This window comes from Mauremys reevesii, linkage group 16 (assembly GCF_016161935.1).
Source record: "Mauremys reevesii isolate NIE-2019 linkage group 16, ASM1616193v1, whole genome shotgun sequence".
Lineage (NCBI taxonomy): Eukaryota > Metazoa > Chordata > Testudines > Geoemydidae > Mauremys > Mauremys reevesii.
In genome coordinates this window covers 25680541-25706073 of record NC_052638.1, presented here as the reverse complement: position 1 = coordinate 25706073, position 25533 = coordinate 25680541, and the positions used below count along the sequence as shown (strand labels likewise).

Sequence of the window (25533 nt, the reverse complement as noted above, 5' to 3'; positions counted from 1 at the left end):
GGATTTAGACCTCATTAATTAGCTGTTGATAAATAGGTTTAAACTACAAAATTTAATTTAAAATATGCCAGTTGAGATCTAGAATTATTAGAGAAGAAATGGAGCAATGAGTCTTAGAAAATCTTATGCCATCTCTTTATATAATATCAGATTAAGTGTGAAATTATTAGACCATGATAGTACTTGCAATTTTGTATCACTGTTAATGCTTGTAACACAGTGGCTTTTACAGTTGGTTAAGAAGTCAAAATGAGATCCTTATTGTCGACCACCCTTTTCATAGTACAAAGACTACTATGCTATGTATTTAAGTATTTATTTTGTGAACGACTGAAAACTCTGAGACATAAGCCCAAGGAAAATGACCCATTACTGAAAATGGTTGTTAGCAAGGGTGGTGTTCCCCGTAACTCCAGATTCCTCTCAGTTGAAAATTATTTAGCTGCGAGAGTGGATTAGCCAAAACCATTTTCAAAGTGGTTCCAGAAACTGGGAGAGAGATGTGGTGGAATTTGGTATTGATCACTCTTCTGTAATGGCAAACACTTTTTATCTCATTCATACTGACAGTTACAATGTTTTCAATAACAGTAGAAGGGAGGTTACCAATGAGGATAACCGTTGACAATAGTTGTCTTCACTGGATGACTGTCCACGAATGGGCAATGCTTCAAAAGAGTCTGTCCTCCCCTCAGTGTGTGGGAGGGATAGTTCAGTGGTTTGAGCATTGGTCTGCTAAACCCAGGGTTGTGAGTTCAATCCTTAAAGGGGCCATTTAGGGACCTGGGGCAAAAATCTGTCTGGGGATTGGTCCTGCTTTGAGCAGGAGGTTGGACTAGATGACCTCCTGAGGTCCCTTCCAACCCTGACATTCTATTATTAAACAATCTCACTGGGCTGAAACTGAAGTCCAGTTGAGTTTTCCAGCTTTCCCATTAGAAACCTGCCCCTCAAACTGAAACCTCCAAGGAGATTTGGAAGGTTTGTTGTTTTTGAAGTGAAACTGTTACAGATTGCAGTAAGAATCTGACACTTCCTCTGTGATTCATTAAGCACAGAACATGAGGTGGTTGTTTAAAAACAATTCTATAAATGAAATGCTATCAAATAAGAGGTTTCACTTTCTTCCTGTTCTACATGTGTCATTTCCAGGTCCATGTTATGTTTTTAGAAACACAGGGCTCTCACAGTGTATGTTCTCTTCCAGATTCAGACTCTTACATGATAGTTGTAGTAATGGATCTCAGGTCCAAGGCTTCACAACTTCTATATGAATGGAAAATAACAATGTACTGAGTAGCAATGAGATATTGTGGTGCTGTTCGATAAGTAGGTCAGCTTCAGGTGTGCAGGCAAGACAGCAACTACTATAGAATCCTTGAGTACTATGCAACCCGCACAGGAAATGAAGGGGACATATTCTTCCACCCCAGACCTTTTTATTATAATAATGTTTCTGAAGAAGAACAAGTACTATGTGAGGTTATGCTTTTCACACTCATTGTTTGCATTTCCAGGCTTTCACATACATAGTAAATGCTTCAGCTGAATCTCCATGAAAATGAATATTTGTATAATATTGATAGTTGGGTGAAGGAAGTTTTCACAAAATTCATAATTCTGTGAAACCTGCAGTACTTGGAGGAAAGTTAGAGAACTTCTTAAAAACCTTGGCTGTAATTGCATTTTCCCACCCCTCATACAGCTAAAAACAACAGGTTAAATTTAAACTCAAGAAGAGTTGTTAGGATGGCCTCTGTCAATATAATATGGTCAAACAAACAACAAAGTTAACTAGAAAATTTAAGTATAATCTGTCAAAATGCAATTAGCAAAAAATGGGATCTCTTTATCTCCCTCTTCTCACCCAAAATTTTATTCCTGCCTTGTGCGTTCCCAAATACCATTGGGAAATCCAGGAAGATGAGTAGTTTAATCAAAAAAGATCAAAGAAATATCAGCTAATGTCATCTCATCTATTCAGTTGTTCTTAACATAAGACAGACAATTTATAATTCCCAATTATCCAATTAATATGCTAATTACCCTTCACCTAACTCCATTCTTAAACTAAGAATATAATTTTCTTTCAATCATTGCAAATCATACATGACATTTGTGACAGTGCTGGATTTTGTATTATTTATGGACTTTCTGCTTGTTTCTTATTTCCAGGTGGTATTAATCCTTGGTGAAACAGATGTCATGGTATGCTTAGCTTCCTTGTGATCTTAAAAACCCACAATCCTATTGTCTTGTATTCTGTTTTGCACCTGCCAGGCACTGTCATTCATAAATTACTTTTTTCTTAATCTTTTTGGTAATTTCATTTTTTGTTCCTGTCCTGAACTCTGGATGGGTATCCATTTATTTTGAGGTTAGAGTGCAAGAAAGGTGGCACAACTTCTTGGAAAACCAACAGGAGACAATTTTTGGAAATAAAGCAGAAGCTGTACGGAAATCTGTGCTGTAGAATCATTTTGTTTCTTACTCTTGAAATTCACATCTTCAGTGCGATTATAGTCCTCCTTTGGAATGTATGTTCTGTTTATGGTTCATTTGACATGCAACCAGTTATATTTCATGCCTACTTACTAAGGTTCTAATTTTGGCACCTTTACTCAACTCAAGCATCCCCTTACACCTCAAACAGCCCCGCTGAAATTAAGAATCAGTCTCTGAGTTTGACCAGTCCTTTTTTCTGCAAGTTTTCCAGGACATTAAAACATAGTCTGAGGAACAATCTCTTACCTTTTTTTTTTTTTTTTTTTTTCCTTCCTTGACTGGCACTAAAAATCTCAAAAGTGAGAGTGAAATTTAGAAATTTGTGCATTCACACACACCGCCCCACTCAGGTCTTAAATGTATAAGAAGCTTTTTCATTAGAGGAAGTTCAACTTGCAAGTGATTGGATTTTAGAAATTAATCTGTAGCAATGTTAATAACATAAAGCTGTTATGTATAGTCCTCTTGCTGATAGGGTGGTAACTTATGTTCTGAGCAATTTCTGATATCATGCAGGACATTGAAATAGTATTGTTTCATTCACAAAATTGTTGGGTATATTTGCCATGGAGCTATAGGATAAAGCTTCACTCTTCAGAATACAGTTATTACTAATGTTACTTGTTCTTTCATCAGCCTTGAGCTCACTGTTTGTGCCTGGTGGACATGACGGTTTCTTTCTTTTAATTTCACTGACTATTTCTTCCAACTAGTTTATGTATAACATTTTTGTATGAAAAAAATTCTGCGCACATAGTATACAAAACTGAAAATGTACACCAGTGTATTAAAAGTTAAATGAGACTGAGTTTCAGTCAACTAATTCTGATTAACTAGTTAGCCCCAGATAACCAATAAGGTTCTCATCGTAACCTGGACAATTAAGAAAATTGCCCTTCACTTATGAAGCTTTCTGTTGCTAATTCTTGGTTATGTATGCTGTTTATGCTCATATCTCAGGATTGAAAATGAAGTACTGTTCAAAAAAGTGTATGCACTCATCGATACTGATTATCTGCCAGACGTAAACTGGTGCTTTCATTTTTGTGTCTGCAATTCTGCATATTTATGGTGGTGAGTGCTGTCAAAGTTAGAATCAAGACTCACAATTTGTCAGACCACTCTGTTTTTATTAGCGCAGCGCTCCGCCAATAACATTCAGATAATGTGAGTGGCCATGCAAGACCCACACAGTCTTATTTATACAGATAAAAGAGCGGGAATTAAACAAAGGGACAAAGAGAGAAAAACAGCAGAATTCACCTGGGGCATAGCATGCATATCCTACTTCCTTACTAACTTCTATCGATCTAAGGCTAATGCTTCACCAATTGCCCTTAAACGGTGCAATTGTTCTATGTTAATGTCTGTATTCCTGACACCTGGACTCCAGCATTCCAGCGATTTTCCTTAAAGGTACAGGCAGCATTTCTTTAATCCTATCTATTTTTGTAATATAATTCATTCTACTTTCACAGTGCCTTAAAAATACTTTAGATACAATAGATAAATTGCACCCACTGGTAACTGTGGATGCAAAATTATAGACTATTTAGGCTTCTGTAAGCACCTTATCTGTGGGTGCAATCAGGTACGTAAATGTCTAAATGATCAAAGTTGTGGCTACCAATTGCAGTATAAAAAAGGGAGACCAGTTTTGGAAAATCTGGCCATGTGTGCTAGTTATACTATACGAAAGGTAAAGGTGCTTCATATTCATCCTTTGCAATTCAAGAATATTTCAGTGCACAGCTTCCACACTCCACCCATAAAACTGACAACTCCACACATAAACATTTATTCTGAATTCTGTACAGAACTCACATTAGTTGTTTCTCTTTCCACTCTTTAGTTCAAAACCACCTGCTTGCATTTCAAAGGGAGTCTCATGAGGATCTGTTCAAACAACAATAGTTTTGAAATGTGAAAAGGTTTTTTTATTAAGTGGCAATTTCCTCAAAGGTACACTGATTAATTATTGCATATCTGAAAGTCTTAAACTGCACAGTGATAACTCATGTAACTATTTTAAGGTAAATATTTGGTTTTGGTACAAATATTTTAATGATGTATTAACCCAATGAGTATCTTCCTGGACCATTCAACATATTTTGTATTCTACAAAAAGGGGCATTTTTATGCCTACTACACCATACTGCTACATCATATAAAAATGAATTCCTAAACTACCACTGAGCAAGAGGTTTTGTTGAAATGACTCCAGAATCTTGAAGCAGCAAACCAGATTGTTCTGTGTTCTGTTCCATCCTTTCAGGGAGCTCTTGTAGGAGAATGTTGAGTAGCTGTTTGTTCACCCCAAAGTCACATGTGTACTCTGGTGCCTCTCCTGTCCAGGAAACACTGTAAGGTTCTTTGGGCCATAGTGCCATGGAAGGCTGCTGACTCTGCTTCATCTTGTTTTTTAGAGATGTGGATGATGCCATTTCTTTGTTTTCTGAGTGCCTGATTAAGACAGAGAACTGTATGTTGGATGATTTAGTTTGGGATTGGTCCTGCTTTGAGCAGGGGGTTGGACTAGATGACCTCCAGAGGTCCCTTCCAACCCTGATATTCTATGATTCTATGATTCTAAGATGTAGGGTGAAATCCTGGCCCCACTAAAATTGATGGGATTTTTGCCACTAACTTCAATGGAGACAGGATTTCACTCTCAGGGTACGTCTACACTACGGGACTATTCCGAATTTGCATAAACCGGTTTTGTAAAACAGATTTTATAAACACACTAAACACATTAAATCGGTGGTGTCGTCCACGGTCGGAGGCTAGCGTCGATTTCTGAGCATTGCACTGTGGTAGCTACTCCGTAGCTATCCCATAGTTCCTTGGCATTTCCGGTTGAGATCCCAGTGCCTGATGGGGCAAAAATCATTTTCGCGGGTGGTTCTGGGTACAGCCTCACCTCCTCCCTCCCTGACAGCGGCAGACAACATAGCACAGCAAGCATGGACCCTGCTCAGCTCCATACCGCAATCGTGGATGTTTTAAACACCTCGCGCACTCGTGCAGTATATGCTGAACCAGGACCTCGAACCGAGGCGAGTAAGAGGCGGAGCGATGACAGTGATGAGGACGTGGACACAGAATTATCTCAAACGGAGATCCTGATGGTAATGGGGCAGATTCTATCCATTGAACGCCGATTTTGGGCCCGGAAACAAGCACTGACTGGTGGGACCGCATTGTGTTGCAGGTGTGGACGATTCCCAGTGGCTGCGAAACATGGAACTTTGTGACTTGCTTGCCCCTGCCCTGAAACGCCATAATACCAAGATGAGAGCAGCCCTCACAGTAGAAGCGAGTGGCGATAGCCCTGTGGAAGCTTGCAACACCAGACAGCTACCGGTCAGTCGGGAATCAATTTGGAGTTGGAAAATCTACTGTGGGGCTGCTGTGATGCAAGTAGCCAAAGCAATCACTAAGCTGCTGCTACGAAGGTTGTGACTCTGGGAAACGTGCAGGCCATAGTGGATGGCTTTGCTGCAATGGGATTCCCTAACTGTGGGGCGATAGATGGAACCCATATCCCTATCTTGGCACCGCAGCACCAGGGCACTTTTCAATGGTGCTGCAAGCACTGGTGGATCACAAGACGTTTCACAAACATCCACGTGGGATGGCCAGGAGGGTTCATGATGCTCGCGTATTCAGAAGCACTACTCTGTTTAAACGGCTGCAGCAAGGGACTTACTTCCCAGACCAGAAAATAACAGTTGGGGATGTTGAAATGCCTGTCGTTATCCTGGGGACCCAGCCTACCCTTGATGCCATGGCTCATGAAGCCATACACAGGCAGCCTGGACAGTGGTCAGGATCTGTTCAATTACAGGCTGAGCAAGTGCAGAATGGTGGTGGAATGTGCATTTGCAGACCTCAGCCAAACCAATGTCCCCTATGTTATTGCTGCTTGCTGTATTCTCCACAATCTCTGTGAGAGTAAGGGGAGACCTTTATGGCGGGGTGGGAGGCTGAGGCAAATCACCTGGCCGCTGATTACGCGCAGCCAGACACCAGGGAGATTAGAAGAGCACACCAGGATCAGAGAAGCTTTGAAAACGAGCTTCATCAATGGCCAGGGTACAGTGTGACTGCTGTGTTTGTTGATGAACACCCAACCCCTTGATTGACTCAGTCCAGTACAGCTTACTTATGCAAATAAAGTCACTCTCATTTAAAAAGCATTAATTCTTTATTTTTTCATTATCAAAAGAGGGAGAGAAGTAAGGGTGAGCTTGGGGAGGAGGAAAGGAGGGCTGGAGAAGGCCATTAAAAAAAAATTCAGTGTAACGGCATCCTTCTGGTTGGGCTGTCCACGGGGTGCTGGGTGAGGAGGCTAAGGAACATGGTGAGGGGAGGGTGGTTATACAGGGCTGCAGCGGCACTCTGTGATCCTGCTGCCGTTCCTGAAGCTCCACAAGCCCGGAGCATGTCAGTTTGATCACGCAGCAGCCCCAGAGTTGCATCCCGCCACCGCTGATCTTCCTGCCGCCACCGCTGATTTTCCTGCCGGTCTTCCTGCCGCCACCTCTCATCTCGGTTGTCCCTCCTGTCCTCACGTTCACTGGCCTCTTTCCTGTAATTTGAAACCACGTCCTTCCACTCATTCAGATGAGCTCTTTCATTGCGTGTAACTTCCATAATATCTGAGAACATCTCATCTTTCTTTTCCTCCGCCTTATCTGTGCTAGCCTTTGGGATGGAGGAGGCAGCTGCATGAGGGAGATAAATATTTAGAAAGATACATTTTACAGAACAATGGTTATACTCTTTCACAGTGAAAAGCACTATTCACCTTACATAGCACATGTGATTTCCTACAAAGGTCGATTTTTCATCTTAATAGTGACTGCTTGCATCTCTGGGGTTACAGATCTCACAGACACAGGTCCAGGCATCAGGATTCAGCTTGCATGCGGCCATGGTAAGCCACTGTCTCAGTGATTTAGCCTCCCCCAACGCATGGCTAATACCACGCTAGCTCCTGCTAATCAACAACCTTCCCCTCCCCACCCACTGCTTGTCCTGACCAAACAGAAAAGATCATCGGCATTTCACCTGCAGGAAAGTGTTTTTAAGCTGCTGCATTCCACGAACCCAGTAGAAAAATGGCCACCTTACTTAAATTCCTGATTTTTAACCAGGTTATCCTGAACGATATCACTTTGCTGAGGATAACAGAACAAGATAAAGAGCGGATGCTTCTTGAATGCCAGCAGTCCAATGATACCTGATTACTTGCTACATGCATGGCATGGTAAAGTGTCCTACCACGGTGGGCAGAACAAGGATGCCTTGCCCAGAAACCTTCTGCAAAGGCTTCTGGAGTACCTACAGGAGCGCTTCATCGAGATGTCCCTGGAGGATTTCCTCTCAATCCCCGGACATGTTAACAAACTTTTCTAAGTAACTATACATGCATCCCAAGTCCTCAGGGCAAATCAATCATTAAAAAGGCTTGCTTAAAAACACTGTTTGCTATTTGCAAAGGTACACTCACTCCCTTCCAGGGCGTCATTCTCTGCAATAGTTGCTTGTGAGGGCTGGGAGCAGGGTAATTCCGTCAGGGTGATAAAAGCTCCTGGCTGCTGGGGAGGTCTTCCTCTTCTTCTTCCTCTTCATCTTCCCCTGCATAATCCTCAGACATGGCAGAGATTACAACCCCACCTCGGAATCCACAGTCATAAAATTGCATGCAGCTCAGCATAGAAGCGGCATGTTTGACCTTCCATTTGCTTCTTTGGTTTTCTGGTAGGCTTGTCTGAGCTCCTTAACTTTCACTCTGCACTGCACGGAGTCCCTGCTGTGGCCTTTAGCAGTCATAGCCTTAGAAATTCTTTCAAATACTTTATCAGATCCATTACCTCCCGAGCGGTCCATGCTGGGGCTCTTTCGATTCTCAGGAGACTGCATTGTTAACTGTGCTGATGAGCTGTGCGTGGTCACCTGTGCTGATGAGCTGTGCGTGGTCACCTGTGATGATGAGCGAAATGAATTTCAAACCTGTCTACCTGGCCAGTGCATCCGAGTTGAGAATGCTGTCCAGAGCGGTCAGTGGTGCACCCACACTAACCCTATTCCGATATGTTAATACAAAGAGCCATTAAAATCGATATAAGGTGCCTCCTAGTGTGAGTGTAGACCAGGCCTCAGACTTGCAGCACTATTCTCCAGATTCTGTTCATCTGATGATTTCTTCACGTTTCTGGCCAGCCACCAGGAAGTTTTTTTGATTTCTTTATATCTTTGCCTTCTACCAGCCTCTAAGGGCTGTATGCATCTGGCTGTAAGGATGAGGGGAGACAGGAGGAGAGGTGGAAAGGAGAGGGGCAGAAGGCTGGCAGCTAAGACTCCTCTCCCTTTTCTGAGTGACTACCCACTCCAGGGTGTCAGATCTATAGCAGATACTAAAGGTTGGAAACCTGAGGGTAGAAAGGGATATTTTGGAGGGTGAAGAGCAGAGGGAAGAAGAAATATGGACAAAGAGGCTCAGTTAGCATTCATTTAAAGTAGGTGACAATTTAATTTTGGCGGGGAAGGGTGTGTGTTGGGGGCGGATTGTGTGGGCGTTCTGTTTCACTTATTTTGTACTTTTCCTTCCAAATAGAGAAAAGAATCTGGAGGGTAGGAAGGATTTGGGGCCAGGAGGAAAATGTCAGACTTTTCAATTTCACATACAAAACTGAAGAACTAAAGCAAGGTTTAAGTTCATAATTTAAAGTTAAGTATGTTTGTAAGCATTTACGTGATTGCTAAGGGAAAGTTGAGTACTCTTCCCTTTATCCCCCAAGTCCTAAAAAGGAGTACATGCTGAGGGCCATAACTCCAATTGTTCATATCAAAATGGGGAAGGGAGAGGAAAATGTTTGGAAATGTTGATATTGCCTGAAAAACCCATGGGAGTTGTCCATTGTACATAGCACAGAAGGTTGCGATAACATACCACTTGGAAGCTGCAAAGCTGTAGAAATGAATGAAATATGTGTGCATTGCAGTACAAGATCCATGTATTTACTGAAGAATCTCACTTAAGCCAATGAAGCATCATTGGTTTCTTTCGTTTTGGATGAAAATTTTTCTCTGTACTTACCCAAGTTTGTTAACTCAATTGCAGCATTAAACAAACTATCTTGACGACTGAATCAGACTTTGGCTCAGTGGAAGTCAAGCAAAAGAAGCACTGTCATGTATCTGTCACAATAATAGAAATTGGAGTTAAATTCTTGATAGAAAAAGTAACAAAGGACTCTACTTTATGCACTCTGTCCCCTATATTTTTTCTCTCTACCATTCTGTTTCACTTGATATAATTATAGGTGGTACTGATTGTTAGACTAGACTCAAAAGATTTTATTTGTTTGATGTGATTTAGAAGTAGTAGTTTCTTGGTCCAAAAATATCTAGTCTCAAAAGAGACTAGTTGAGATGTATAGCATACTGCTCTCTTCTACACATCCATTATCTGTTAAAAAGAACACCCTTGACAAGAATCATAAATAACATATTCTTTGTTCAGTTCACCCAACGTTCACTTCTTTCTGGGAAATAAATACTGAATGTATGGGGATAGGTCATATATTACAAAGAGGAAGATGTCAAAAGAAGAGAAAAGTGAAAAAAGTAGTTAATGAATATTGATAATACTCCTGGATTTTGGTCCTTTATTCCATGCATGCAAGGTATTAAGTGAAGCTATGTTATAATTAAACTGATACCTTATTTGGTTTCCTTTTTCCTGGTCAAGAGATCCCATTAGAATTACCAGCGTGTAAGATACTGCATTAGAAACCCACCTAAGGATTGCCATAAAAGCACAAACACAGCAAGTGTAAAATATGCTAAGAGAGATTCTAGTCATTTGTTGACAGAAAAGATAATCCAAAGTAGATTTTACATTAAAATAGTTTGAAAAACCCTTAAACAATCAGGTGGTCTTTAAAATTTTCTTACAATAAAATAAGGTGGTTTAACTTTACTTGTATGCAATAACCGCTTAAGATACTGAAAATACTGGTATGTGCTTGTGGAAACTGAGGGAGTTGTGTATTATTTTTTATAAAAGATGCTCCTCAAATTATCTGTTTGATATTAACCTATCTGAATGCCAGAAGTTAAATCAAACAAGGCTGTTAAGAGAGAAGCCAACAGGAAATGAAACAGTGGCTAAGATAAGAGGTCTGAAGAAAATAATGGAAAAGCTGTTTATTGGAAAACTCCCTCTAAGGCACTGGTCACCCTGTAGCTGTGACAGTGCTTCTCTGTTGTTTCCAGTGGCTCAAAACCCAACATTTCTAGGAGGTAAATTTTCTTGTCCCTTAAATTAGCATTGTCAATAAAGTAATCAAGAATAGGCATAGCTGTGGGAATAAGATTACCTGATGCTTCAGATTTGAGAAAGAGTAAGCTCATACTTTAGATTTTCTTCAGCTGTAATAAAATAGGGGCTAATGTTTGCCCTATTTTAAATCAATGACAGAGGCCAGTTTTTAAAATTATCCTTAAACTCCAGAAGACACGCTTTCAGTCAGTTATAATAATTTTAAAAAGCTGAATTTTGAATGAAAACTACCTGATAGTATTTGCTCTTTTAAAAATTAAATTGTCGTTTCAAAGCAGTAAAAAGAACATACAAGTTCAAGCAGAACCATGTGGATAAACAGAGTAACATCTGACGTAAATAGACCAGTGACTGATCTGTATACACCATGAAGATATATAGTGTGCAGAGTGACAAAAAATACATTTACTCTAAAGGGGAAATACTGTCTATGAAACTTAAAAGGGGAGGGAAAAAAAAGACGTGCCAACTGCTAGCACCTGTGATGCATGCATTAGAAATTCTTAGACAGATGATCCAGATTCAACATAAAACCATATTAAACATACATAGAAGCTGGTCAAAAAAGTGGCTAGCCTCAATGCCAGACACAGTGTTTCCAATATAACTGCATATGGATTTCCAGATTTAGGCCTTGTCTACATTAAAGAGAAAAGTCGATCTAAGCTACGCAATTTGAGTTATGTGAATAGCATAACTAAATTGACGTAGTTTAGATCTACTTACTGTGGGATCCACACTACGCGATGTCAATGGGAGCCGCTCTCCCGTCAACTCCCCTTATTCTTCTCAGTCAGGTGAAGTACAGGAGTCGACAGGAGAGCGATCGGCGGTTGATTTAGCGGGTATAGTGCCGATGCACTGATAGCCACAGTATCGATCCTCCAGTAAGTGTAGACAAGCCCTAAGTCATATGTCCAACTTGCAGTATTTCGCTCCCTTAACTTTTGCATTGCACTTGGAGAATGCCATGAAGATCCATCAAATTTATTACTCAGAAAAATATATTCTGTTTCATATAACTATAAGCTGCATTGTTCAATGCAAAATTCTTACAGAAACTACAGCACATGGGGTGAAATTATGGCTCAAACTCCCACTGACTGTAATGGAGCCGGGATTTCACCCAGAGTGATAAAGGCCACCTTTAAGATGCTGGACATACAGTTGTTAACTTGAAAAAGCCAGCAGTAGTATCTGAAGTGCTACAGTTATATCTTGTACTTGCAATAAGAAATAACTGTGGAAATTCAGGTGCCACTGTTGGCAGATGTTGACTATTTTTATGGCAACCACGTTAGCACATAGTTTATAATGAATCACTCAACTGAGAAAGTAATACAACAATGTGAATAATTTTACTCCTGTCTCTAGTAGAAAATACATTACCCAGTAAAGATATACTATCCCTGGCTCAATCACATTAACAATGCCTTTTTAGTTTTTCTTTTTAAAAAGAAATCCATAACATGTGAAACAACCAATGTAACCATTTTTTGGAAGAAGGAAATGGAAAGTTCAGACAAAAGGTAGATTATATGTAGCATCTCTTAACTTATTTTACTACCTTTTATTGCTAAACTGGGAATGCAGCAAACGATAACTTTTACATTACTGCATGAAGTTTCATATAAGTTCCAGCTTTACGAATATGTGGTCATTTGTCACGTGGAAAAATAAGCCCTGCTATCTTTATATCATCTAAGATAGAAGGAAGTTTACAGCTTTCATTATTTCATTTTTAAAGCACTTTAGAAGGTTACTGAAAGCTTGGAGAAAAGGAAATATTTCACTCAGTCACTTAAATACTAAGTAGGGGTTTATAAAAATAACACTGAAAGCTATTTAAATAAGCATTACTATACATCAGAGGTCGGCAACCTTTCAGAAGTAGTGTGCTGAGTTTTCATTTATTCACTCTAGTTTAAGGTTTTGCATGCCAGTAATATATTTGAATGTTTTTAGTAGGTCTCTTTCTATGAGTCTATAAGATATAACTAAACTGTTGTTGTATGTAAAATAAATAAGGTTTTTAAAATGTTTAAGAAGCTTCATTTAAAATTAAATTAAAATGCAGAGCCCCCCGGACCGGTGGCCAGGACCCAGGCAGTGTGAGTGCCACTGAAAATCAGTTTGCATGCCGCCTTCAGCACACGTGCCATAGGTTGCCTACCCCTGCTATACATGCATACAAATATAAGATGGAACTGGGCAAAATGTTTGGGTGCATGTTCTAATAGTAGACTTCTATATGCAAATGTGTTATGGAGACAGAAACCTAGAATTTGCAAATGGAAAGAAACATAGGTCCATAAGGTGAAGTGATAGTGGAAACTGAATGTGTGACTGCCAAATGGAAGATTTATAGCATCCAGTTGCGAAAGTTAGAAGGGCTCTTGTTATCCCATCTCTTAATTTCAGAGTATCTCCCAGACTCCTGTATTGTTATCCTCTCCTTCTGACTTTCTCTTTGCACACTTCTAAATTTCCAGAGAGATCCAAAACTAGTAAAATATTGTAATTAGAGATGAGGAAAAATTCTATAAAATCCATCTCCCTGAAAAGTCAGGATTTAGTCCTTAGAGAGATGGTTCTGTTTTCATTTCCTTTGTGTGCATCATTTTGGGGGGCGGGATTAGTGTGTATCTTTTCAATTAATTATCCCTTTGGGAAGTTTTGAAATATATTTTGACTCTATGGTTGTTTAAGTAATAGTCTTAATGTCCTTCAAAGAATGAACATTGTGTTCTGTGGGCTGCTATTACAAAAGGACAAAATCATAACGTCTCTGAAGTTTGAATGGCACCATTATTACTGTGTGTTAATGAAATGATTTTGATATTACAATAAATGAGTTTTCCGAATCCATTCAATATTGAAGAGAATTGGATTGTAATTAGAGCATATTTCACAAAGAATAAAAGGGTCCGTGATATGTGCTTAGCTCTTATAGCACCTAATCCTGTAGTGATTGTGCTGTGGGCACATCTGCCCTCATGTGCAAAGGACTTTTACAGCGCAATATTTGTGAAGATGAAAATTCTTTTGTGCTTTCAAGGCTAAATAGCTCCCCCAGGAGGACAGTGCTGCAAAGAGAATAAACTTCCAGAATGCATTATTTCATATATAAAGCAAGAACTTTTGTAATATTTCCTTATCTGGCTCTTATTTACTACAGTATAGTCTTGGTGTTGAGATCCAGATCTTTATTTCATTGCTCACATTTGAATGGTAAGATAACGGAGGTATTTAAGCACCTCAAGTGAAAATAAGTAGTTTCATGTTTTCAGTGTGTAATAGAACACACACTTTTTTCCTGTTACGCTTACTGTGGATTGTAGTACTGTACTAGTAAAATGTGCTGAATTGTGGGAGAATAGTCTTTTTATCTGGAGAACAGGTGCAGCATGGGCAGCTGTCCTGCAAGTTCCCACATACACTGCTAGTTTGCATCAACCTGCACTAGCGGGGACCACATGTAGGTGTCAGAGCCAATTCAGTGGTGTGCAAACCTGAAACTCTGAAATTTTGAAAAGGCTTGGGCTAGCCTTGGATAATCTTTCCCAGTGGGACCCCTGAGTCCACTCCAGAAAAAAACTCCTTTACCTTTGTTTAGGTAGGCCTCTGTTGGTAGACAGAACCAGCCTATCTGAGGAGTTGCATTTCCTTTTTGAAAAATATTAAGGTAGGGGTTTGCAACAAATGTGGATTGTATTTGTAGTTGGTGTTTCAGATATGCCAGAAGAATGTATTTTATTCAACTCTGTAATCTTAGACCCAGGCAGTTTAACAATTGTTTTCAGCCTTTGATCCTTTAACTGTTTATTAGCTACTTGGTTCTAAGGTCAGGTAAACCAGTGTGTTCCAAAGTTGTTTTACTGTGCTGAGTTACTAAGGAAAGCAATTTACCATTCTTCAGAAATTAAACATGCTTCACTGCAGTTTCAGTATTTTTCTGTTGCAAAGTTTCATACCAGGCTTGATGACAGGTACATGATGAAAAATACACAAACTGGCTGAGATGAGAGAATGTAGGTTAATTTGATTGTTAAATTGAGCAGAAATTCAGGGAGATATTTGTCAGGTAGTAGAGGGACTTGCACACACAGGTCTCGCTTGAGTGCAGTCTTGCTTGCTTGCTTTGTGGTGTTTCTGAATAAATTATTAATTACTGATATTTTTTTATTTGCAGCCTGTTCCAGCATTATTGCTATACTCGCGGTGGCATGCGCCATACTTCTTACACTTGTATCTGTGGCAGGTAAGATCTTTTTGTGTACTTCTGTAATATTTATCATCAAGATCCCATTGGAAGTGTGTAAAATTATTTTTACCATATATGTTTGGAAACAAGTAAAGTGAGCTTTAAAGTTTTGTTACTGAGAAAATATCAGGGAGATGGCTAGCACTGTGTAAACTAGATAGGTTACAGATTCTGCTGTACTCAGGAGATTACATGATTGCCAATATTGCCAGTATCACATTTATGCTCACATTTGTGGGGCAGTAGGTTTTTTAATGACAGCATATGAAGAAAGACTTAGTATCTTCTCTTTGTAGTTAAAAAAAGTACTTTCTCTGAAACATTCTTTCTTTTAAAAAAAAAAAAAAAGGCTTTCATATCATTTTCAAAATTCCTGGTCTCTGAATTTATTATACACTGCAAATAAACTAATCTTTTAAGGAAATTTTGCTGCATCTCTCTTTGCTTGCTGAACATCTGCTGTTGAAATTATATTTTTGTTAATATTGCTAAAATATAATTTGTAATTCTATAAACATAATTTTTTTTTAATATGTAGAACTAGAAGAGAAAATAGTAAATATTTTACTACAGGGATGTAAAACTCATTCTGTGAAGAGGGTTTAACTGCATTTTTCATTGTAATCCGTGGCCAGATTTTCAAAATTAGAGCCATATGGTACCTTCAGTCCACAACAGATCTCCCACTGATTACCATGAAAGGGTTGCTGTATCAAATAGTATAAAATGGCCTTTATGCTGTAAAGTAAACTAAACTTTAGGTTCATAAAGTTGTTGTTGCATGCAGTATCACTCGTGGGCAAAAATGATAAAGGGCACTTTAAGGATTGCTGGTTTTTTTCTGCCATTTGCAGAAAATGCTCAGTTGCTTTTTTGTAAATGCATTTACTCTCTTTGCATGTAAAATTATAGTAATTGCATATGCAATTTTGGTACTGAATTGTGCACCTAAGTTGTTTGAAAACTTGCCCTTTATTCTCATTTGACTTGAGAGTTCTTGCTCTTTTCCTGGGAGATCAACAGTTGATTTTCGGTCACTAGTCTGATGACCTTAGTCATGGTTTCCCACTTAATAGGATGGACTTTGTAAAGGCGATCATCTTCCTGGTGAAAAGAGCAACAAAATAAGCCAAATTTTTCAGGGCCAACACACTACGCAGTTCGAACCTGCCAGTTGAATGTTGAAGGCCTCTCACAGTCCTAGTGTGACTACCTGGAGAAAATACTGAAAATGACCAACATCGATGGCCTTGTCTTCCAGGCGATCCATGTTGCAAATGAAAAAAAAGTCTCTGTTAATACAAAATCAATGGCTATACATTCATAGCCAGCAATTACCATCCAAAATACTGGCAGGCCATTTATATAAAGCAGGAGATCAACTAATATGTGGTTCTACTTCCTATAGCACACAAAAGAAACAACTATAATCTCCATGTGCATTGGCAAGCTAACCATCATTCATGTATATAAACCAACTGGTACACAGTGGCCTCAACCAGCTCTTCAGAATGCATAGGATCCTGCTGTATTTGTGCACGACTTTTAATAGTCACCACATACAATGGGGCTATGCAGCAAGCAACATTGCAGGTGAAGAACTGACACACTGCATGTTGGCAAATGATATGTTCCTTCTTTTTGATACAGAACAGTGCATCACTTTCCATTCTGTAAGATGGGGCAGAGGATACTGCCCTGATCTGATGTTTATCTCTAAAGATGATTTAGGCACACCAATACCCATATTGTGGATCATCCTTCATAACTTCCCGAACAGCCAGTACAGACCAGTACTGACCCATATTGGCATTCAAATCCCAGTTCTCTACTCAAGTTTGGCGCAGCGCTGGAATATCAGAAAAGCAGATTGGACCATTTTCACTAGGACTGTGGACAACACAATCTCCTCTGCTCCCCCCGCACCAAAGATGTTTGACTGTTTTACTGCACTCCTAATCTCCATTGCAAAGAAGAACACACACCTGAGACACAGATCGTCATACATTCCATGCTGAACTTCAGAGAGCCAAGAGCTCCTCCACAAATATGACAAATGTAGAGAGACAGACACTGGAAAAGCCCTCCTGGCGTCAAATGGATGCAGCAAGGGGGAAATGGTGGCCTGAATGTGTAGAAGGTCTAAACTTCGCACACTGGAGCAGATGCGCCTGGAACCTGCTGACACACCTGAGGGCTGCAAATCCCACATATGCCACTAGCCTGCAGGTGAAAGCCAGTGCCATCACTGCTAAAATTTAGTGGACGTCAAAACAGCCTGTGAACAAACAGTATCAGAGACAAGTCCAGCATCAACTTCGGCAGGTAATGTCCACGTGCACTCCATTGTCCTAGTGGTCTGGACACAAGTAAGAAGATCAATGCCACCACTGCAGCCACAAAATTGGGAAAAGATGGTATCTATCCTAAGTTCATAGGTAACCTGGGTCCACTTGCATGGAAATGGATGGTGCAGCTTTTCACCAACATCCTGCAGACCAATGAAATCCCCTGTGTTTGGAGAGAAGCCAAGGTCATTGCACTCTTAGAGCCTGGAAAACCTACAGATCACCTTCTAATCACAGACCAATCTCCATCTTGAGCATCAACTACAAGGTGATGGAGCATATGATTCTGAACCAAATCGGGCCCACTGTGGACAGCAGCCTATCCAAAGAGCAAGTTGGTTTTTGACCGCATAGAAGTTGCTGCAACCAGGTTCTGGCTCTCACTACAAACATTGAGGCAGAATTCAAATGAAAATTCAAGACAGATACCGCATTCATCGATCTGTCAGCAGCTTACATCAGTCTGGAAGGATGGTCTGCTACTGAAACTGGCCAAAGCGATCCCCTATGTGTGGGTTTTCAGGCTGTTGAACACCATGTTTGGTAACCTTCATGTTTAAGGTGTGCATATACGTCAGAGCCAACTTTACTGCCTTGTATCCGAACTCGTGTTATATTGGGTGGCGTTACATCAGGGTAGAGGTGTAGGAGTAAATATTTCAGTTTACATACAGATTAGTCACCCTTAAAAAATCAATAAACTTTACTACTAACTTACTAACTATTATTATGGCTGAATGCACACTTGGGTATCAGACTGCACCTTGAAGGTCTTTAGGTAATTTCAACCAAGACTGTATCACTTCAAAAGTAATGTTAAGTGTAGTTGTGCATAAATGCAATTAAATAAGAATACCAGTATTTGGTTACTGTGGCAGGATGGACTAGGTCCGGAGGCCCTATTGGAGGCCTCCTGGCTCTGCATCAGCCTGTCTGAGAATATAGCAGAGTGGCTGCAGAAGAATGGCCAATCTGGGGCTAGAAAGGCCTTACATACGACAAGCAGCAGAGCAGAGAAGTTCAGTTGCTGTGTGGAGCTCCAGGAGTGATGGCTGGCTGGCTGGCTGAAAGAGCAGCAGTACCAAGGACAGCTCACTGAAGACAGGACTGAAGCCCAGAGAAGGCTGCTGAAGACCAGGTGCCTGGCTGGCAGGAAGAGCATCAGGAGGGAAGCCCAGTGCGGGCAGGCTGAAGCCCAGGGGGACCGAGCACAGAACCTGGCCTGGCCAGAGAGGTATCGAGGTGGGCCCCGCTGGGTTGATTGAAGACTGAGCCCAGAGAGGGCTGCTGAAACACCACCAACTGCGGGTACTGACATAGACCCTGGCTGAGTTGAAGAAGGCGGTGCCTCTGGGAAAAAGCTGAAGAGTGATAGCCCCATACCAAGGCCATGCTAAGAACTCGGGACTGTATACTCTGGAAGAAGGGACAGTTTATGCAGATCGGCCGGAGGGCTGAGTCGCCGAAGATCCACCAAGAGAACTATCAGCCAGGGGGGTGCTCTTGAGAGCTGGGTGCCACCTCGATATAAGAACTAAAACCAAAAGCAGGATCACACCCAACCAAACCAAAGAGGGGCTGCCTGTGAGAGGCTGGTGCCACCCTGAAAAAAGACTGTGATTACAGGTATATCAGCCAGAGAAAAGGGGGCGCCCATGCGAGGTGCATGCCAACCCTGTTAGTTACTGATAATTAAATGTGTATATTCAGATATATCTGCACTTATGTAGCACTTTACTACTTCAAAGCACTGTGTAAACATTAACTAATTATCCTTTTCAGTATCCCTGGGAGATAAGTAAGTAGCCATTTTTACATTGGAGAAAACTGAGAAGTTAAGTGACTTGCCCAGTGTCACTCAGTGAATCAGCCAGAACTGGTACTCAGGAGCTCCTTCCTCCCAGGCCCAGTCCTTTCAGACCACAGTGTCACTCTTTCAAAGATTAAAGCAACCACCTTGCAGCCGCATATGCTTTTTTAAATGAACACTGTAAATAAAGAAAGGTATCCTTGTAGCCGTGTTGATCCCAGGATATTAGAGAGACAAGAAAGCAATATATTTTATTAGACCAACTTCTGCCAGTGAATGAGACAAGGTTTCGAGCTACACACACAGGACCTGAAGAAGACCTCTATCTCAAAAGCGTATCTCTTTCACCAACAGAAGTTGGTCCAATAAAAGATATTCCCTTGTCTACCTTACCTTGCTTTATAACAGTTGCCCAAAATAATGTCATAAGAAATTTTAAAACATACATTGAAATGATATATTGAGCATTTTAGTAAAAGCATCAGATATTGCAAGAATGAAAAAGCAGTATTAGAGAATCACAGCTCTGCAATCTCTCACCTGAACTTGAAAACGTCTATAGGATATCCAAAATATTATATACTTTTATTGAATACATTTCTTCCAATATTACTGGACAGTACTAAGCAATGGGATACACAGGGCAAAGTACCCAGATCCTGAGCTAGGAGTAGAAGAATCATGAGATTCCATCCTGAGATGGGTAAGGGCTGGAGGTTGAACACCTTAGGGGAAACGCTCTGAGAGACCAGAAAGATTGACCAAGGTGCAGCTACAAGAGCTCTAGTCTCTTACTTCACAGGTGTGATCAACAGCTATTTGGCAGCTGTTACCTCAGACATGGGTGTTTCTCAGTTACTAGTTTCTTCCGTTGGTTATCTCAGCTCCCCACATCAAATGATTCTAGTTATATAAGAATAGGTAAGTAAAACGGCTCTTTGTATCTGTGGACCTTTATAAATCCTCTTGAGTCATGTTAGTAGAGCTAATAACTCTCTCTGCCCCTTTCTTTTAATTATAATAAAAAATATTTCCAGTCTCTCTCAGATCCAGAAGTGTAGAGAAGCTGCTTAATGCTCCCTTTTGGATTAAAATTATTCTCTCTAAATCACAGAGGAAGTAGCTTGCTGTTGTAGTTTATGGTATCTTAATTTTAATTCAGATTTTCCTGATATATAGCTAATTGTTAGTTTCAAATTGTCTGTTGCTATAGTTTTTCCCTTTTAATTGCTGCTGTTATTACACACTCTTTTAATTGCTGCTATTACATTCCACTTCTCTTCCTTCTGCTCATTTCTCTTTTCACAGTCCTTTCTGACTGACAATATGTTCTGAACTTTTCTGACTCCTGCAGTTTGTATTCTCTCAGTGGCATGAATTTACCAAGCTATCCAGTCTTTTCCAATTCTTCAGATTAGTAACAATTTGGAAAAATTGTTAAAGGAATTAAAATAGAGGCAAAACATCCTCTGGCAAAACTTTTAAATTTGGTTGCCTAAAGATAGGCATTTAGATCCATATTCAGGTACATAAATATGGGTCATGATTTTCAGAGGTTTTGAACATCATATGAAGTCAGTGCTGAGCACCTCTGAAGTTTTAGGATGCTTAAATATAGATTTGTCACATACCATTTTAAAACCTTTGCTGTCTGGAAGCAAAGTAATTGTTTCTAAATTAAGAATTGTGTATACCACAAGTGACTAATACTGGCAAATCATTGAACATCTGATTTAAAATCCAGTTTTTATTTTTGAAAGTTTCTTTGAGGTCAGCCTAAAAGTGTAGCTGCAGCCTTATATTTGAGCTGACTTCTGGTGAAATATTAGAACTTCTCCCCGTGGGCTGATGTCACTAAACTTGGAGGTGATGTCTACAGGTCCCAGATGGACAGGCTTCTGTAACTTCACTCATAGAGCACTTTTTCCTGTCTGGTTCATGGAATGCTGATGTTGATAACTTCTGAGAAAGACATGCGTCTTCTCTCTCTTGACAGAAGCACTAGAAGACAGTGGGTCATAGGCTGAATGAAAGGAAATCCCAGAAGACTAGTGTGGGTAGATTAACACCCCAACTTGGTGCAAACTAATTGTCTGTGTAGACAAGTCCTCAGAAATGTCCTTCCAGTTGAAGGAAAATATTTGCTCCTATGCATTTAAATTAAAGAAAGGGCTTAAAGTATAGTAATTAGTGCTCATTAATAAAGGAGTGATTTTTTTTTTTTACTATAAACCTCTACAATTAAACCATAACCTAAAATCCAGCATTGTTGGATTTGGAATACCTCTTGCTGAAAACATTCTGCGTAATGCATGTTTCCATAGTCGCCATAGTTTTTCAGTACATGCATTTTTGAAGACTGTTTTACATTTTATATATTATAATAAAATTATAAATTGATATGATCATGTAAAACAAATTAGGAGAATCAATATGCATAACTGGTATGCTGCATGATACTCAAAGCTGATCCCATCACGTGGTTATATGTAAACTAGTTTTCTAAAGATACATTGTCAGAATCAAGCCCTGAGGTGCCATGTTAAATATATATTTTTAAAACTGCTCATACAATATTTATATCTTGTTTTATCATCACTTTTTGTAAAAATATTTTAAAAATTATATTATTGAAATAACACAGCTAAAATCATGACAAACTGTGTTGTAGGGCTTGTTTTCATGCATGTATACATGGTAACATTGCAACCCATGCATACACTAGAAATTAACCAGCTGTAGGGCTCTTTATAGTAGAAGACGATGCATTTAATTTTTTTCTCACTTTTATTTATTCCCATAATTATCCATACTTACCAAGAATGAATAGAATCATAAAATCTTAGGGATTAATCCTACTAACTCTACTCTCTCAAGCTCCCATTTCAATGGGAGTTTTGCCAATGTAAGACGTGCAGGACCAGCCCTCTAAAAATTAGAACTCCCAACACTTGTCTTGGGAAAGGATTCCATAGTCTATTTGATTTGATCATCAGGAATTTTTACTGTTATTTGACCTAAATGTATGTTCTTTTTAAAAAAAAAATATTTTTAGTTACACCATCTTAGATCAACCTACACAATTCTTCTTGGCCCTTGGCATTTACAACCTTCATATAAATGTGTACAGCTATTTTCTTCTTTGACCCTCTCCTCATCATTTGGCCAAGTAATTAAAAGTGGGGCTGGTAGCACTGTCTACTGTTAAGGTTGTCTGACTCTTCCCATTATAAGACTGTGTTTTCAGTCACTCATAACTTTGCCAAACCTTTGCCAGATTTTGCAGGTTGATGTCTCTGGCTGAACTGTTTTTGAAAAAAATTCAGACAGAATGGTTCAATAGTGTCTGAGAATAAGGCTTAGGAAAAATATGTCTCTCCAGGCTTTTCAGCAGGGACTTGAAATATGGCAGAGGAGTGTGGTCTTTGTGTCAAGGATGTGCCTTTTACTGTCCCATGAAAATCTGCCCAGACTTGGTCAAGTTATAAACCTTTGAGGAAAAATCACTGTTTGCACATGCTCAGTAGAGACTAGCTAGAACTTTGCAGCTGAAAACTCAGAAGATTCCATCCACACTGAGTTTGCTGCAGCTTGGAACTGAGTGGGACTTTCTCTGCAATTGCAGCTCCAAGCTGTGCTGGAGTCAGAATGGAAGGCAAAGAGATTTCTCTCCTGTGTTCTCAATTTACCCCCCTGCTGATATCCAGGCAGTATGAAGAAGGAAGTTGCCTGATTCAAATTTAGAGGGGACAAGAGCTCGACCATGTTGAGACAAGGAGCCAGAGTGGGGGAGAGCCCTCGGCTAGAGCGGCCTGGAACTGACTGGGCCAGGAGACTGGGATTCAGGGCTGGCTCTACCATTTTTGCCGCCCCAAGGAAAAAAAAAAGCCACCTGAACTGCGGAAGCGCAAAAATAAAAAAAAGCGCACGGACTGTGCCGTCCCAAGAATGGAGGGAATGACGCCCCTTAGCATGTGCCCCTGGCACGTGCTTCCTCCACTGGTGCCTGGAGCTGGCGCTGCTGGGATTGAGTGGAAAAGGAGACTGGTACTGAGATCAGGACCCAAGGGAGGAGACTGGAACTGGTAGTCGTATGGTAGGGAAAGGCAGAGGTATTAATTTGTTACAGTTGGAAGGTATGTAGTAATGAGGCAGGAGATTGCAGGAAGATAAAGGACAGTCTCCTGGTTAAGGCAGTTGAATGCTGCCCTGTAGAATTTGATTCTCTGCTTCTGACACAGAGTTCCTATGTAATGCTAGTCAAGTCACTGAAACCAAACTTTTTGCAGGTGGTCACTCTTTGCATCTTTTTCTCATTTTCTGGATGCCTGATTTGAAACCTTGGGGTCTGATTTTCAGAAGTGCTGAGTACTCACAGCTGCAATTGAGTTCAGTGGAGCTGTCCTTGAACATATAAAATGCATGTTAAGAACTCTGAAAAATCAGGTACTAGATGTGTCAAATTGGACACCTAACAGTAGTGGATACTTTTAACCTTAAATCTCTCTATGCCTCAGTTCCCCATCTGTGGAATGGAGATATCACCCTTGCATTTCACAGAGGTCTTGTGAAAATAAATTAATAGTTATAAAGAACTCAAATGCTGTAGTGACATTCACCATAGAAAAGCCCATGAAGCAATTATTAATTTTGTATTCGGAGCAGGCTTTGGGTAATATGCAGTAAATAAGGCTTGGGGCCATACATTGAACAGTGAGAATGAAACAAAATATTGAATAGCTGCTCATGAAGTGAGCACCGACACATCTTTGTACTGAATGAGGCAGGGGTCCTGTGGAGAAAAAATTGTGGATGATCATGTAAGTAAAGACTGTACCATGCATATGCAGCAGGAAGCCAAATTAAGATTGCTTGGGGAATCTTAATTCTGGCATTTCTTAACTTTTGAGTGCTTGACATTGTAACCTTGTAATGTTCTTTTAACGTTTGACAGTTCCTTTCCTCATAAATCAATCCCACAACACTCAGATTTTGGTGCTTATAATATGAAAATCCTTAGCAATGAAAAAAAAGTTATTGATCAAAAATGTTAACAGGGCCTATAGACCTTTAAACTGCATGTATGCAGAATTTGTACATGCAGTTGCTATGAATGTACACACAGTTATGTTAATTTCATGGACAAGTGATCAGTTAGACATCTAAGTGGCCACTTCTGTGCACAACTACTAAATATGCATTGATGGTAAAAGCTCTGCAAATAATGCATGTGTATTTTCATTTCTCTAACTGCATGTGTACAGCGCTAAAAAATCTGGCCTCAAAAATATTTCAGAGGGATACTTTTATCTCTGATGTGACTCCATTGAATTCACTGGAGTTAAGCCTAGGATGATTTACATCCAAGACACTAAGCCACCCCTTGACCAGAATTGAAAGAATCCTATTTGAACTGGCAAGGTTTTGATAAAAGGTTAGTCACATATTGACAGCTGAAGTTGAGAAGTGACACAGATGCTACCAGTATATCTGTTCTGACACGTATTTTTAGCTATAAAACAATTCTTTTAGCCTCTGTGAAGTAAAAAATGAGAGAGCACCTATCTGAGGAGAATAACAAAATGAAAATAAGTAGAGCTTGAGATCTCTCCTATCTTTTAACTCAATATTTGATAGATCCAAAGGATTAACAGCAGACTAGACAAAACAAGGCACTGTGACCAAAAATAGGTCACTGAATGGATCGGGAGTTTTCAGAAATGTGGAACAAGGGCCTGTACTTCTCTGGAGACTTCTTGCTTCCCCTGTGATTCAGCAGTTTACTTAGTCTGGTTTATAAAAATAAAAAATGTATTTTTTACAATGAAAAGCTGACTTTCTCTTTTTACTCCACAAAAAAGTAAATATGTTAGTTGTTATGCCTTGTATCATGGCTGACATCTTACACTCTGGGAATATCCCCTAACAATCTGGAATGTATTCATTCCTGTAGGGCTCATACCTAATCATGCTAGAGGTAAGTTTGAACAGCTCACTTGAACAGCTGAATTTTTTCCTGCCCCAGTAGCTCCAAGGGAGTTATTAAACATCCCAGATCTTATAGTGAAGATTCAGTTTTATACCACTGTAACATTTAACCTTGAACAGGGAAACTTGTTATTTTAAAAAGTAAGGAAGTTCTCGAAGGAAGTAGAAGCATATTAGATGAAAATTACTTTCATGTTGTTACTTATATACCACTGTAGCATATATGGGGCTGCACCACAAAATATGTTCCCTCCCACAAACG

General features: G+C 39.9%; 1 protein-coding gene across 1 annotated transcript in view; it reads left to right on the top strand.

Moving 5' to 3' along the window:
* Positions 1-25533, top strand: part of PEPD (peptidase D) — a 232864-nt gene that overhangs the window by 127380 nt on the left and 79951 nt on the right. Inside the window, exon 10 of the mRNA XM_039503186.1 lies at positions 15054-15122. Coding sequence (XP_039359120.1) covers positions 15054-15122 — 69 coding nt within the window. The remainder of the gene's footprint in view (positions 1-15053; positions 15123-25533) is intronic.